This window comes from Bombina bombina, chromosome 3, assembly GCF_027579735.1.
Source record: "Bombina bombina isolate aBomBom1 chromosome 3, aBomBom1.pri, whole genome shotgun sequence".
NCBI classification, from domain to species: Eukaryota; Metazoa; Chordata; class Amphibia; order Anura; family Bombinatoridae; genus Bombina; species Bombina bombina.
Window position 1 is genome coordinate 159,040,296 of NC_069501.1, and position 17,579 is coordinate 159,057,874.

A 17,579-nucleotide genomic window follows, 5' to 3' on the forward strand; every position below is an offset into this window, starting at 1 on the left:
TCTTTGGTCTCGGGAAGAATCTCTTCTACCGATAAATATTCTGGAACTGAGAGCGATATTCAATACTCTCAAGGCTTGGCCTCAGCTAGCGAGGGCCAAGTTCATACGGTTTCAATCAGACAACATGACAACTGTTGCGTACATCAACCATCAGGGGGGAACAAGGAGTTCTCTAGCGATGGAAGACGTGACCAAAATCGTTCTATGGGCGGAGTCTCACTCCTGCCACCTGTCCGCTATCCACATCCCAGGAGTGGAAAATTGGGAAGCGGATTTTCTGAGTCGTCAGACATTGCATCCGGGGGAGTGGGAACTCCATCCGGAAATCTTTGCCCAAGTCACTCAGCTGTGGGGCATTCCAGACATGGATCTGATGGCCTCTCGTCAGAACTTCAAAGTTCCTTGCTACGGGTCCAGATCCAGGGATCCCAAGGCGGCTCTAGTGGATGCACTAGTAGCACCTTGGACCTTCAAACTAGCTTATGTGTTCCCGCCGTTTCCTCTCATCCCCAGGCTGGTAGCCAGGATCAATCAGGAGAGGGCGTCGGTGATCTTGATAGCTCCTGCGTGGCCACGCAGGACTTGGTATGCAGATCTGGTGAATATGTCATCGGCTCCACCTTGGAAGCTACCTTTGAGACGAGACCTTCTTGTTCAGGGTCCGTTCGAACATCCGAACCTGGTTTCACTCCAGCTGACTGCTTGGAGATTGAACGCTTGATCTTATCGAAGCGAGGGTTCTCAGATTCTGTTATCGATACTCTTGTTCAGGCCAGAAAGCCTGTAACTAGAAAAATTTACCACAAAATTTGGAAAAAATATATCTGTTGGTGTGAATCTAAAGGATTCCCTTGGGACAAGGTTAAGATTCCTAAGATTCTATCCTTCCTTCAAGAAGGATTGGAAAAAGGATTATCTGCAAGTTCCCTGAAGGGACAGATGTCTGCCTTGTCTGTGTTACTTCACAAAAAGCTGGCAGCTGTGCCAGATGTTCAAGCCTTTGTTCAGGCTCTGGTTAGAATTAAGCCTGTTTACAAACCTTTGACTCCTCCTTGGAGTCTCAATTTAGTTCTTTCAGTTCTTCAGGGGGTTCCGTTTGAACCCTTACATTCCGTTGATATTAAGTTATTATCTTGGAAAGTTTTGTTTTTAGTTGCAATCTCTTCTGCTAGAAGAGTTTCAGAATTATCTGCTCTGCAGTGTTCTCCTCCTTATCTGGTGTTCCATGCAGATAAGGTGGTTTTACGTACTAAGCCTGGTTTTCTTCCAAAAGTTGTTTCTAACAAAAACATTAACCAGGAGATTATCGTACCTTCTCTGTGTCCGAAACCAGTTTCAAAGAAGGAACGTTTGTTGCACAATTTGGATGTTGTTCGCGCTCTAAAATTCTATTTAGATGCTACAAAGGATTTTAGACAAACATCTTCCTTGTTTGTTGTTTATTCTGGTAAAAGGAGAGGTCAAAAAGCAACTTCTACCTCTCTCTCTTTTTGGATTAAAAGCATCATCAGATTGGCTTACGAGACTGCCGGACGGCAGCCTCCCGAAAGAATCACAGCTCATTCCACTAGGGCTGTGGCTTCCACATGGGCCTTTAAGAACGAGGCTTCTGTTGATCAGATATGTAGGGCAGCGACTTGGTCTTCACTGCACACTTTTACCAAATTTTACAAGTTTGATACTTTTGCTTCTTCTGAGGCTATTTTTGGGAGAAAGGTTTTGCAAGCCGTGGTGCCTTCCATTTAGGTGACCTGATTTGCTCCCTCCCTTCATCCGTGTCCTAAAGCTTTGGTATTGGTTCCCACAAGTAAGGATGACGCCGTGGACCGGACACACCTATGTTGGAGAAAACAGAATTTATGTTTACCTGATAAATTACTTTCTCCAACGGTGTGTCCGGTCCACGGCCCGCCCTGGTTTTTTTAATCAGGTCTGATAATTTATTTTCTTTAACTACAGTCACCACGGTATCATATGGTTTCTCTTATGCAAATATTCCTCCTTAACGTCGGTCGAATGACTGGGGTAGGCGGAGCCTAGGAGGGATCATGTGACCAGCTTTGCTGGGCTCTTTGCCATTTCCTGTTGGGGAGGAGAATATCCCACAAGTAAGGATGACGCCGTGGACCGGACACACCGTTGGAGAAAGTAATTTATCAGGTAAACATAAATTCTGTTTTTTCACCTATTTTTTCACCTTAAATTTTGGAACTGAATTGCAACTCACAGGATGTTTTTTACTGACATTTTTTACTGACACACATTTTTTCATTGAGACTTTTTCATCACATTTATTTTTGAATTTTTTGAACATTTTTCAACACTTGTTATTATTTGTTGTATTTATCACATTGGTACCTTAACACTCTGTATCCAGGTCTGCGTAGTAGATAGGCCACTCACCTGTTACCACCCATTGTTTTTACCTTTGTATGTGTTTTTATTAGGTATCATTTGTTTTTATTAGCTTTTATTTACCATTTCTGTTTTATTAATCTTCATGGATCCCTGAGTTGTATTGTATATGTTTTTAGATTATGTAATAAATATCTAGCTTTTTATCTACCAGATTACACCTTACTTATCCCTTTTTGCCTCCGGTTTGGTAGGCGCTTGGGGGATCCCCATTATGTAAGTATTTTAACCACTAAGGTAATTGAAAGAAAACATTTTCTTTTAATTTAGTTGGTGCATTTATTTATATATTCATTTCATTAAAAGTAAATAATACAATGACACAGAATTTTGTGTCTCTTTATAAATAAATGATGATACTAATAATCATTTGTGATTGCGTCTATGCAACTTATACCTTTGTAAAGAACAACTGTAATATTAAAAACAAATAAGAAAGTTTAACTTGCATATGGTTTGGACTTTAGTAAATAGTTAGATGATCCACAAAAGCTCATAATTAGAGCAGAACCATACCAAATAAAACTATAAGTGCAAGATTGCTGCAAGCTTGCCTTAGGGAATACCACACTTCAATTTTGCACCTCAATGGGCCTCTACATAAATACCTCAGCGTTAAGAGCAAAATCAAAGAAACAGCATGGCAGAGTGGCTGCTTTACCTTAACCACTTGACTGCAGCTTAGTAAAAGATGAGTTCAAGCCAAAGAGGGTCAACCATTGTGTAACCCCTTAGCTTTTTCTGTACATAGGTTTTGTAGCACTCTTTTCCTTGATACTGATATTTTAAAGTTTATATCTGAATATAGTTTGAACTTTTAGACCACATGCACTCAAATTCACACACACATACAAACTCATAAAACACCCACCCACACACAGTTAGTTTCAACAAAAATATAAAGATAACAAGTTAATAGACCTACAGCCTGCAATCACCAAAGTGCTTACATTTTTGCATCTGCCATTTTTTTTATGTCAACTTAATTTCCTATAATAAAAAGAGAGAAATATGTTTTTTATATGTTTATGTATATGTTTTATAAAATATTTGTGTATTTTTCTAGGTTGTCATGGGGAACCAGGCGGCATAATGAGCAGCTTTATCATATAACATTTGTAGTTTTTTAATAGGTTTATAAATTACACAGATTTACTGTGTTTATTGCTATATATTTTTTATCTTCGTAAAATCTTTATACAAAAGTTTACATTAAAAACAAATAGTCTTTGGTTGCATCACTTATTTGGCATTTATATATGATTCACTGACACTAATGTTCTTAAAGCATAGGCCCACTTTAAAAGTAGATTTAAAATAATTTTATAAAACAATATAATCCTGTATCCATTTTAAAACTGTATTATAATGGATATCCATTTTATGTTCATTTTGTTATTTAGTCATACTGCCTTTACGCTGTATGACAGATATGGAATGGAAATTTAAAGAGACACTCAATTATTTTAAACCATTTAGCTGCTATCAATTCAAAGTGGAGCATTACCATTTAAATAGAGGTGAGGAAGTAGAATGCGCTGAACTGAGGTAAATACTGTATCTATTAAGTTGGTCAACTGGTAAATACCCCAGTTTCAATTATGTATCACCATAGGAAACGCTTCCACTTTAGTGCACTTGACTGAATCAATGTTCTTACACCTTACACTCTTTTTTATTCAATGGTTTGTCACAGCACTATATCATTGTTCTGTTCTGCTTAAGTTGATACATAAAATTCCAAAGTTTGAAAAATTCCACATGTTCTATGCAGGTCACATCCAGTTTTTGGTATTTTAAGCTAGATACAAAATGATTGGCTGCTTATATAGTGTGAAATAACTGGTTGGCTTCACATTATATAAAGGTGTTACCAAACTTTCATTCTATATTACATCTAATATACTTTACATCACTCTTATATATTTTATATATTTTTACAGCTGAACAATGCACTATAATTCATATATTAAAAGTACAGCATGTGCCACAGTTTTTCCATTATTAAAAAAGGGGTTTCATGAGATTGTAAAAGCATAACAATACAGTTTGAAATAACAATGCATGGGTCTTAATAATACAGTTTATTGAGTGTATAAACATAATATTCGAGCAAATAGTTTAAGATTCGGTTAGTCAGAATTCAGTCTAAGAGCTATGATTGCTTTACTTAAAACTACATGGTGCCTATGATAAATTAGAATATAGGGTAAACATTCTGCTCACAAAACAATTAAGTCATACAAAAAAGAGCAAGATTATGTTTTTTAGAAACTTTATGAACAGAAGCATCAGTGGCAAAAGCCATAATCAATTAGACATTGAATAACATTTGAACCATTTTCGAGATGATTTATTGGGGAAATAAAGCTCTTTTCATGGTTGAAAAAAGGTTTAGGATCAGGGTACTTTTTTCCTAGCATTCAAGAAATATAACAATATAATTATCATCAGATTATTGCTTTGTTCTTTCCCATGTTTAATCATTTGAGGTCAATGCTCAGTACTCTACTTGTTGATGTATTGTATTGTACAAATGATCAACCCAAACTTTTCCCCCCTAAAGTATTTATTGTGGTCAGCATTGGGCTTATAAATAGATCTTAAAGTATCCATAGCTACAGTTGACACTTGTATATATATATATATATACCTATATATAATCATCTATATATACAGTATATATATATATATATATATATATATATATATATATATATATAGGTATAGATATAAATTGTACCAATATACCATAAAATATTTGTAGAAATATGTATTTATGAATAAATAGAACATATTCTGCTTTGTGAAGAACATTAGACTGTGAAATATCTTCATGTTCATATTTTCATGTCGGGTTAGTGCACTTAAGAATATGCAATGGTGTTTGTGCGTGAGTAGGGTGTTAGGTTTTTCCCCACTTTTTTTGGTCCATTGACTTCTAAGGGGCAATACGTTAATGTGCACGCGATATCCTAAATTCAGCTTTTGCGTGCATCAGGTTAGTGCTTGTGAGAAAACAGTTTACTTTCAACTTGTAGTATGTGCGCTCCCCGAAGTGTGCAAAAAGCTTACTTCTAGTGGAGTTAGCAGGGGAGCAGGAGCTTTAAATATCGCTCCACATGTAATCTGGCACTTTATCCATAGAAGTCTAGAAATGTTGTAAAAATATTACTTTGACAAGGTGTTGATGACATTATATTTGTATAAAGAACAAGGTTTTTACAATTATGCTAGATTTAGAGACATAATAATACAGAAGCAAACAGATTCAAAGACAGGCTCAGAATGTAGTGTCCGTAAAAATGTACAGCCTAAGAAATAAGCAAATTCATTTCCTATACTTTTTCACATTTACCTTTTTTTTTTTTTTTTTTTTTAATATTTTGTAAGATAAAGATTATTGTTTGCATATATGATCATGATACAAGGTACTAAGTTCTCTTTTGTTAGGCATATTCTTGAATGGTATAATCATAGATGTCCTTAAATTATTTATTGTATCAAAAAAATTTGTATAGCAATATTCATTTATAAAAAATAAAAAAAACACATACAAAAATATATTTTTCTAATTTCTTTTTAGGATCTCGTCTTCGCCAGGAAGATTTTCCTCCACGAATAGTTGAACATCCTTCAGATGTAATAGTGTCAAAAGGGGAACCAACAACATTGAATTGCAAAGCTGAAGGCCGACCAACACCAACTATTGAGTGGTACAAAGATCTAGAAAGAGTGGAGACAGACAAAGATGACCCTCGCTCCCATCGCATGCTTCTGCCCAGCGGATCTTTATTTTTTTTGCGTATTGTCCATGGGCGCAGGAGTAAGCCAGATGAAGGAAGCTATGTCTGTGTTGCCAGGAATTACCTTGGAGAGGCGATGAGTCGAAATGCATCTTTGGAAGTGGCATGTAAGTAGATGTAATTATGATTATCAAAAATAAATCAATGTTATAAATTAAATGTCTTCATAGCTTATTGTCAAAAATATTAGCCAATGTATTTAAAATATAATATCATATTGAAACAATGAAAACAAATGAGGACAAAAATTAAATAAAACTAAATGTTATTTTTGTTATTAGTCTATAGTTGTAGACATACATTTGAACAGTCTAGAGCAAAAAACTGCTTATATGAATGGAACTCCAAGGTACAAAGGGATTTCACAAAAGGAAAATATAAATCATGCATCTGACAAAAAACAAAAGCTTAACCTCTGGAAGGTGATAGTTTCAAATTCACTGTGAAGTGGAACTGTATGAAAATGTGCACATCTGTTAAAAATGTTTTTCAATAGGGTAATATTATAAGATATCTAAAATATGAAGAATAACCAAGTAGTATAAAGCATTAGATGTAACATTAAAAAGGAAAATGTGCAAAGAGAGACACTTTAATAAATATATTATGATGTCTTATGTTGTGAGCTGTTGTAGATACAGATTACATTGTCTTTTTTTGCCTTCTAAGCCAATAGAATATTATAGATGCAAATACAGCACAAGTAATCAGTTTTTTGGTAATTACCATGAATTGTGCTTTAGTGGCAAAATGTATTTTTGCCTTTCCACCAAATTATTTATATAAAAAATGAACTGTTTTATCATAAAAATTCTGCCCTTTTATGCATTTGTAATCAACTAAAATGTTATATTCTTTGATCTTAAAATCATTGTGTTTTTTTGCATATATTTATGGGACCTATGTATGGGACCTATAGTATTAGTGAGCCTTATTGTACAAAGTGCCACTGTGCACCTTTTTTTAATTGTCTCATGTAAAACAGTGGACATGTTTCCATTTTTTCTTTTATTTTGGTTTTATAAAAAACACACCAAAAGAGCTTTGGGGGGTGGGGGGTGTTCCCAACATCCAGACCCTGATGATCTAAAGCTCTTAGCTATGGCAAGCTGGTCTAAGTCATCTCACCATATTTTATGGTCAATCAAATTATTTTAGAAAGGCAAATTAAGCCCAAGAGCTATTTACCTTGCTATGAAGGGTTCTGGATGTGAAGACAATATACATACATTGCAATATAACGCTAAAAAAAGCCACCAAAAAATGTGTGCGGTTTCTTTGTAAGCTGGGGAGTTTTTGATCATCTGGCTCCCAGAGAAAACAGCAGCAGGTGTACAAAAATATGTATTTCCTGCTAGTTCAATTTTTAAATTATACAAGTTTACTTAAAGGGACAGTCTACACTAAAATTGTTATTGTTTTAAAAGATAAATAATGCCTTTACTACCCATGCACCAGCTTTGCACAACCAACATTGTTAGATTAATATACTTTATAACATTTAAACCTCTAAATTTCTGCCTGTTTCAAAGGCTCTATAGAAAGCCTCTTAATTACATGCTTTTTTATTTGCTTTTCAAAACAAAAGACTGCTAGTTCATGTGGGCCATATAGACAACAATATGATCACACCCGAGGACTTATTTAAGATTTAGCACAACACAGTACTAAATGCAAGTCAATAGATAAAAAATAAAAAGTCATGTGATCATGTCAGAAGATGCTTAGATACAAGGTAATCACAGAGGTAAAAAGTATATTAATATAACTGTATTGGTTATGTAAAACTGAGGAATGGGTAATAAAGGAATTATCTATCTTTTAAAACAATAACAATTATATCGTAGACTGTCCCTTTAACCAGTTTTTGTGTATTTTGCGTGTTAAATTGTTTCAAAGGACCACTAAAGTCTACATTAAACTTTCATGATTTAGATAAAGCACACAATTTGTTTTAAATATTCTTTTATTGAGGTTGTACACATATTATAACAAGCAAATTAAATCATGTTACAGAAATCAAAAATACAATATAGCAGTAGGATACATACTGGAAATAGTAAATCACATAATGTGTGATAGGATAGGCTTCAGGAACCTCTTTTATATAAATAGTATTTTCATATGAGTGTTTACCGATCTGACCACTTGTGGGCCATTTGGTTATGTATGATAGTATTTTCTTGGTAACCATTAGCAGGTCACTTTTGGACCGTGAAATTAGAAATGACTTGTTTGCGTATGATATAGAGTTACATGTGGGGAACAAATAGTAATAAATAAGAGATAATAATTATTAATATAGTGATAAAGTGCTTGGTTAGAAAACTAGCTTATCATAGCTTGTATAGTAGTTAGAGGATTTAACATGGGTAGATGTTATATAATGAAGAGAAAGCCAGAAGGCTATGTGATAACTGGTTTCTATGCCATAGAGAATTGGTAAGTAGGGGGATGTGAGCCTCTGGGATAAAGGAGGTTTGAGCCATTACATGTCGACTGAGCTGTGTGTGTTACCAAAAAACAATTCTATTTGTAGGGGATTTAGTGCGAAATAAGAGGGAGAGGTCAGTCTCCTCATTCAGGTATGTTCATCCCGATCAAAAACGATTTGGTTGATTGACACCCCTTGATAGCGGCCGATTGGCAGTGAATCTGCAGTGCAGAGGGCAGCATTGCACCAGCAGTTCACAAGAACTGCTGGTGCAATGATAAATGCCGACAGCGTATGCTGTTGGCATTTGTCGATGTGCAGTGGACATGATACGCTACTTTGTATCAAGTCTTCTCGCACATTGATAAATATACCCCTAGGTTTCAGACTACCCATTCTAAGTGTGAGAATGGAGACTAAGTAAATAACAGTCAGGTGGACAAGGGGTGATATATATATATATATAAGTGGGCAAGGAAGCTGAGACCCCTGAAGTTAATGTACAAAAGCTCCAAGAATAATTTGGTAGTCTGAATGTAATGATATGTCAGTTCTAGAACCGACATGGAGCATCTTACCTCAACCTAGTCAAGGGGTAAAGGTTAATAAACCACAATGTTAATTTGTAAGAGCGTATATCCTTGAGAGAATCCAATAATTTAATATAAATGAGTATATAGACCTGATAATATATATATATATATATATATATATATATATATATATATATATATATATATATATATATATATATATATATATATATATGTATGACAACTTACAGTTAACTAATGGCATTCTATGGGGGGAAGGTATATTAATGTAATGATCTTTGTGATCAGGATATTAGGCTACTAGGTAGGAAGTATATAATATCCTAAATGGGTGCAGTTTAGTAACTTTACCCTCTACATTTTGAGATAAGTAACAATGAGCATTGAACTGGAGATGCAAAATACAGAATGGAATAAAAACTTAATAACATCTGTTAGAACAAAACCTTAACATCTAGTCGTAGGTTAAAGATAGGTATCCCCATTGCTACAACAACATATTTCTATTATTGAAGTCTGCAGTCATTTAACGTCTTTGAAACAATAACCTGAGGCGGGAGATTCATTGTAAACCATCCTCCCCTGCATAGTAAAGGTATCTCCTGTTAGCCCACGCCGCATTTATCGAGTTTGCCCTGCCGCCCAGGTACCTTCATCTGCAGGCTGGAAACAAGTTGGGAGGCCACTACGAGGTAAAAATATCTCTCTGTCATGACAATATTTACAGTCAGGAGCAGCAGAGCTTTAGTCAGATGGGCTGAGGTTCTCTCTGTAGGGAGCGGTGTAGTGGATTTTACCATCAGAGCTGCAAGCATCTTTCTGTACTCCTGAAAGCAAGGACCTGTCGACATATTACCAGGTGCTGGTGAGTCCTCTGTCTAAGCTAGTGTGTATATCGCCCTTTGATCCAGCGGCCCGGCCATACCCTCTGGAGTGAAGGGGGAGCGAAGGGCTTAGATGGCTCTCAATTTCACTTATTTCTGTTGCGTCAGCGCGACTCAGCGAGATCAATGTAAAAGATGCAAGTAGCGGTTCTTGGGTCTGAAGAGCTGGTCTCTTTTGTGAAGGTAAAGACATGAGGGAGAGGTTCTCACATACCTCCAGATATCGTATGCTGATTAACAGTTGGTGGTATCTGTCAGTCATTAGATTATCCAGGTTTGTTAGAGAGGTTTGTATCATAGCAAAGTCTTCCTCCATGATAGAAGTATCTGGCTTTCTCTTTTATAGGAATAGAAATTAACATCTACAGCAGAACCAGAGCTGCTTGACCCACATGCTGGGGGGGTGCTGAGCACTCGATTAAAGGCCATGGCCTGAGTTCTCAGCGGGCTGAATCAGATCCCAGGTGGTATAGGTGGGTAAGCTTTATAACAAAAAGCATAGCATATAAGGTAGTCAAATACTGTAGTTAAAAGGTAGGATGTTGAGCAATACCGAGGATATTTAGTGGATTATTAGAGATGGCCTGGGAGCTTCATGAAGTGCGACCGATCACGGCCGCTTAATAGCCACGCCCCCCAAAGCACACAATTTTAAACAACCTTCTGTTATCTAAATATGCACAATCTTTTTCTATGCACACTTTCTGAGGCACTAGCTACTTCTGAGCATGTGCAAGATTTACATATTAGTATATACATTTTCTAATTAGCTAAATGTTGTCACATGATGCAGTAGGAAGGAAAGTAAAACTAACTTTGAAATGTTTCAGCAAAAATCTACAGCTTGCATTATCTATTTATTATGCATTTATTGATTATGTAATTCTACTGTGTTTAGTGTTCCTTTATGTTTAGGATCTCTTCCCTAAATCATTAACCACACATTCTTTCTTTCACACAAACATATTTTCTTTACACTTCATGATACACCTTCTGAATCTTACCTGTCATCAAAATCTGTACATATAAAATTTGAACAATCAAACGTTACATATGCATAAAATATACATTTGTCCAGAACTGATATTGATGTATTAAAGGTATAGAAAGTACAAAAATTAAATGTGCATAGTTGCATTTCAATTTAAAATATAAGCATTTTTGCAATATACTTCCATTACCAAAAATGCTTCTAGTAAAAGTTATCACTTTTTTTCTGCAGCATACTCACATATCCTGTTTTCAAACACCACAACTTCTCAAAGAGTCAGCGGTGGCTTGTATGATACAAATGATGTCTTCAGAATCAATACATACCACCATCTGAGCATGCGTAGTGTTTGAGTACTGCAGAACGGGCCCTCACAGGATATGTGCATATGCCGCAGAAGCACAGTGATAACTTTTATCAGAAGCACTTTTGCTATTGGAAGTATATTGCAAAACTGCTTATGTTTCAAATTCAAATTCACCCATGCACATTTTAAATTTGACTTTTCTATCTCTTTAATGCTAAATTGTTATTAAGGAAAATTCCTAAATCTTTATTGTTCACTTCTATGTGGTAAACAAGATAATATAGTTTAAAGGGACACTGAACCCAAATTTATTTCTTTTGTGATTCAGATAGAGCATGCAATTTTAAGCAATTTACTCCTATTAACAAATTTTCTTCATTCTTTTGGTATGTTTATTTGAAAAGCACAAATGTAAGTTCAGATGCCGACCCATTTTTGGTGAACAACCTGGGTTGTCCTTGCTGATTGGACAGCACAAATAAAAAAGTGCTGTCCATTGTACTGAACCAAAAATGTGCTGGCTCCTTAGCTTAGATTACTTCTTTTTAAAATAAAGATAGCAAGAGAGCGAAGAAAAATTTATAATAGGAGTAAATAAGAAAGTTGCTTAAAATTGCATGCTCTATCTGAATCATGAAAGAAAATATTTGGGTTCAGTGTCCCTTTAATCAGCACAGAGACATTCATTTAAAAAAAAAAAAAAAATACAATATCTTATAAAGTGCCCTTATAGTTGAAATAACTAAATGAATGATTACAGTGATCGTGTCCTACAAAGAGAACCAAAAGTACCCAAAATAATTCATTGTGAAAATTATTACCTTTCATTATTATTAGTAAGAAATATAATTTAAAAAATGTGCAGCTTTGCTTTCTTTATGTGAACTGAAAATAATAACTGCAGTGTCTCTAGCAATGCCCTTGCAATGCACACACCAGCCGCTTACTCCCAGTATCAGCATTTTATTGGTGGATACAAATGGAGTGTCTGATGCCCATATTAAAAAGGAGATTACAGAGCTGCTCCAATGGGGATTAACACACACACACCAAATGTAAACAGTATGTATTACTAATATAATCAAAATGCATTAACTATTAGAAGCAATTATTTATCTTGGTCACTTTTATGTTACTTCAAACTGACTTAATACAAATCTGAAATGTTGGCAGTATTTGACCATCTAGGACTGGTTCTTCCTGATCTATGATATAGAACTGTATTTTTCCAGAAAAAATATGTGTGTGGTACTGTTATTATATTGTACTTATTGTGTTTTTAACTCATGCACATAACACAATGCAAATGTTAATGTTGGGATTCTTTGTTTTATCTATTGAGATAGATAAAAAAAAATGCAAATCAGATTCACTCTCAAAAATATTGCATACAGAAAGTTTTAAAAAAAAAAACATATAAGCTATACAATGAGCCAACTCAAAGGGGTAACATTTGTAGCTTAAAGGGACACTGTACCCAATTTTTTTTCTTTTGTAATTCAGAAAGAGCATGCAATTTTAAGCAACTTTCTAATTTACTCCTATTATCAATTTTTCTTCGTTCTCTTGCTATCATTATTTGAAAAAGAAGGCATCTAAGCTTTTTTTTTTTTGGTTTCAGTACTCTGGACAGCACTTTTTTATTGGTGGATGGATTTATCCACCAATCAGCAAGGACAACCCAGGTTGTTCACCAAAAATGGGCCGGCATCTAAACTTACATTCTTGCATTTCAAATAAAGATACCAAGAGAATGAAGAAAATTTGATAATAGGAGTAAATTAGAAAGTTGCTTAAAATTTCATGCTCAATCTGAATCACAAAAGAAATTTTTTGGGTACAGTGTCCCTTTAAGGCCCTCTCATGAGGAAGATGCCCACAACACATTGAAGCTCTGACTTAAAATTAATTAAACACATAACTAAAGACCCTCTTACAAGGCATAGGCCCCCAACACATTGACAGATATAGTCAGTGAGGTATGCCCTGTGCAGGAGGTTAAGCAAGAAAAACTTGTATTTTTTTCATTAAAATGTTGAAATAAAAGTTTACATTTGTTTTTAAGAAGAATGGATATTAATAAATATTTTTATATACTCAATAAACACACAATAGTAGAGTATTTGTGATACAGATATAATACAATACACCAACAAAATATAGCTTTTTATAGCTATGTCAATCTCTTTACATAAACTGTATTTTTAATCCATTTACTTATATAACCATATATTTTTAACATGTTTCTCTTTTTCCGTACGGCATTTATATTTATATATCAAACTTTAAACTGCAGTTCAAGAAAAATAGAAAATTAAACTTGTTAAATATTTCATCCATTTTAAATTATTTCCAATGGATTTCCTTAGTTCTGAGCACAATTTTTAACACAGAAAAGGTTGGAGAACAAACCGGGGCATCGTCATGCCATTGATCTTATAACACCTAGAGAACTCAAGCACATTCTCTCTTTGAAGGTCATGAGTGAAGCACAAAAAAAAATTATTAAAAGCATGTGAAATAAAAGTGATTGTATGGTGTTAAAGATATTTTAAGGAAAGATCACAGAACATGAAGAGAACTGAAGCCATGAAACCATTTCTGTAATGGCATCATACACCTAAAAAAAAACGTTTTACTGCCTCCCCTACTTTGAAGCATAGCAGACTGAATTCCTAAATTAAGTCCTTTGGGAATTTAGAACAGCGTTCTACCATTAAAGATTGCTCTTAGTTGTTGTCTTTGAATATCACAATATCTAAAAAATATCTATGATTACTAAAAATGAGGGTGCTTTAAAAGAAAAAAAAACCCTACATATTCAGACTATATATATATATATATATATATATATATATATATATATATATATATATATATATATATATATATATATATATATATATACAGGTGGCCCTCAGTTTACACCGGGGTTAGGTTCCAGAAGGAATGGTTATAAATCGAAACCGTTGTAAATTGAATCCCAGTTTATAATGTAAGTCAATGGGAAGTGAGGGAGATAGGTTCCAGGTCCCTCTCAAAAGTGTCATAAGTAACGCCTAATACATTATTTTTACAGCTTTGAAATGAAGACTTTAAATGCTAAACAGCATTATAAACCTAATAAAATAATCACACAACACAGAATATATAATTAAACTAAGTTAAATGAACAAAAACATTTGCTAAACAGCATTATAAACCTAATAAAATAATCAGACAACAAAGACTTCACTTGCATTTTTCTGCAAACAGTTCTTTCTATGCATTCCAATCTGGACTGATTTATAGACAGGAAGATTTTGTTCCTTTGAAATTTGCTCAATAACTCAGGTCTGGTTAAACTGATTAATTTCAGCTTGCTTGGCTTTGCTGCAACACAAGCGGACAGCTCCACCTACTGGCTATTTTAATAAATGCACTGCTTCTCAATGCTTTTCAATAGCAGTCACATGACTGGAAAAAAAGATTGTTATTCTGAAACGGTGTAAATTGAACCGTTGTAAAACGAGGGCCGCCTGTATATATAACTTGAGCTTTATTCACAAATAAAGTACCATCTTGCAATCGCTTTATAATGACTCTAAACATAAAATACATTTAAAGGGACATTAAACCCAAGATTTTCTTTCATGATTCAGATAGAGAATACAATTTTAAGCAACATTCCAATTTACTTGTATTATCTCATTTAGATATCATTTGTTGAAGAAATAGCAGTGCACATGGGTGAGCCAATCACACGAGGCATCTATGTGCAGTCGCCAATCAGCAGCTAATGAGCCTAATTGCTTTTTAACAAAGGATATCAGGAAAATGAAGAAAATAATAGAAGTAAATTAGAAAGTTGATTAAAATTGCATGTTCTTTCTAAATCATGAAAAAAAAAATGTTGGGTTTCATGTCCCTTTAATGCACCTCCCTTTAATTAGGAGTGCTGCCATTTTGGAACCTAGGTTTCACTGCAGGTATGTGAAAGAGTGTTGTTGCACATGTGCAAACACTTCAGCACAGGGATGCAGTGAATGCTAAATGTCAGCACGGCAGCACCCATGACTAGAGGGAGCCAGAGAATAACAATAATACCATGCTTATAAAATGTATTTAGGGCCAGATTACAAGTGGAGCGCTAACTATCGCTTTCTTTCCCATAGACCGCAATATAAAGGCACTTTTCAGTGCCGTTTTTTTTTCTAACACTCCCACTAACTTTAAAGCCCCAAAACTGCCTAGTGCAGTTATTTGTTATTAAAAAAAAATACTACTTCTTTTTTTATTAAAACTATAATGCCCTATATTTTGAGGGCATTTGGGGATCTAATCTCTAGATAATGTTCAGTGCGCTATTTGCTACCGCGAGCTTGTGGTAGCAATAATCAGCCACTTGTAATGGCTGGTTAGTTATCAGGTGCCCACAAATGGGCAAATTTGCCCATTTGCGGGCGCACGATAATTTAGCACTCCGCTTGTAATCAAGCCCTTAGTGTTTAATGTCCCTTTAATTATGTTTATTTTCATCAGATCATCATACATATTGCAACAGACAATCAGTAAAAAATTGTTAAAACATTTGTATATTCTTCATCTTAAAATAATTGTAAAAAGTTACATAAGTTGTTATTTAGACATTTTATCTTATTGTTGCGCTTTTGTGCACCATTAAAATGTATAAATAATGTGTCTGACATTCTTCTTTTTTTTAGTACTAGTGTTAAAGCCCGTGTACACGGCCACATGTCCCCCTCCAAGATCCTTTCCCTAGCCTTTATTCCCCCTCCACTCTAGGTTCCCCCTGTACCGCCTTCTCCCTCCTCACCCCTCCCTCCTTCCACCTCCCTGCTGCTCTTACCATACATTTTTTCTGAAGTGTAGTGGTCCCACCTGTTCCCACCCCACCTGCCTCCCTCCAGCATTGGGCCGCCCACCCACCTCTCTCATAACCCTCCCACGCCACCAAGGATCGGCACCACTGTTGACAGATGCAGAGAGGGATACAGAGTATCCCTTTCTGCTTCGGTATCTCTGCCAGACTATACATTTATTTATCTATTTATTTATTTATTTATTTATTTATTTATTTATTTATTTATTTATTTTATTTATCAAGGAAATAAGTAAGCTGTTTGCTGTTTTTTTTACACAGTCTGTCTAAATTATTTTAATATTAAAAGTCTAATATTATTTTCAGATTTAAAAGTGAACTTTAGAATTTTGTTATTATTTTTCTACAATTAGGCCATAATTATCCAGATAATGAGATTTGTATGGAGAGCAATATTGCTTTCAGTCTAATGTTCAAATATTCATGGCAGTGTAGCTGATATAGATTATTATAATGCCAAAACTTCAGGGTACCACTTGTAAAGACAGGCAGAAAACAAGAGGGGGTATTCTCATATAAGGAAAACGTGTGTCATCTAACCAGAGTCAATTGCATCCCTTAGAGGCTGAAGTCATAGCCCCAGGTGTTGAATCTGTGATAGCAGCTTGATCTATCGACCAGTGTAGCAGGGTGCCATGGACTAAATGAAAATGTATTAAAAATTGATGATGTCCCTAGATTATTATTTATTTTGAATGACCAGTATTGTGCATTTTTTTCTTAGTTGCAACGATCTCTTGAATAGTTTTGCTGATAAAAATTGTGTTTCTGTTAAGGTCATAGGTCACAGAGACTGAATTAATATATTTTTATCCCAGAATCTCTATAAACCTAGAGAGAAAAAAAGAATTTAGAAGAAAAAAAAAGAATTATTAGGAACTAAATGCTATCTGTCTAAGAAATAATATATTATTTGTAAAATAGCCACTAGTTCATTTATGCATTTATTAGTATTTTCAATAACACCTAAGATATGTTTAAGTTAAATTGTCTCAAGATTCTTATTCATAGTGGTAGGTAACAGCTGGTGGGGTAGGGAGATCATGCAGCCATAAAGGGATTTTAACCAATGATTCCACCTTTTTCACACATATAGTATATTTGAACACGTTTTAAGGGTTAAAAAGAACTTTGGGGCCACAAGACTTCAATAGCTGTTATAGTATACATATATATTACTGATTCTAGTGTAGTCCTTCTAAATGCCAAGCATCTCCAAGAACTTATATATTGAAGGATATTGTAGTCAGCGCTCACAATTCATAAATAACTTTTTAAATCATAGGCGTACATTGAGTATATATAT

At 34.7% G+C, this 17,579-nt stretch overlaps 1 protein-coding gene across 1 annotated transcript in view; it reads left to right on the plus strand.

The window, feature by feature from the left end:
* Positions 1-17,579, plus strand: part of ROBO2 (roundabout guidance receptor 2) — a 637,624-nt gene that overhangs the window by 58,175 nt on the left and 561,870 nt on the right. Inside the window, exon 2 of the mRNA XM_053706022.1 lies at positions 6,002-6,328. Coding sequence (XP_053561997.1) covers positions 6,002-6,328 — 327 coding nt within the window. The remainder of the gene's footprint in view (positions 1-6,001; positions 6,329-17,579) is intronic.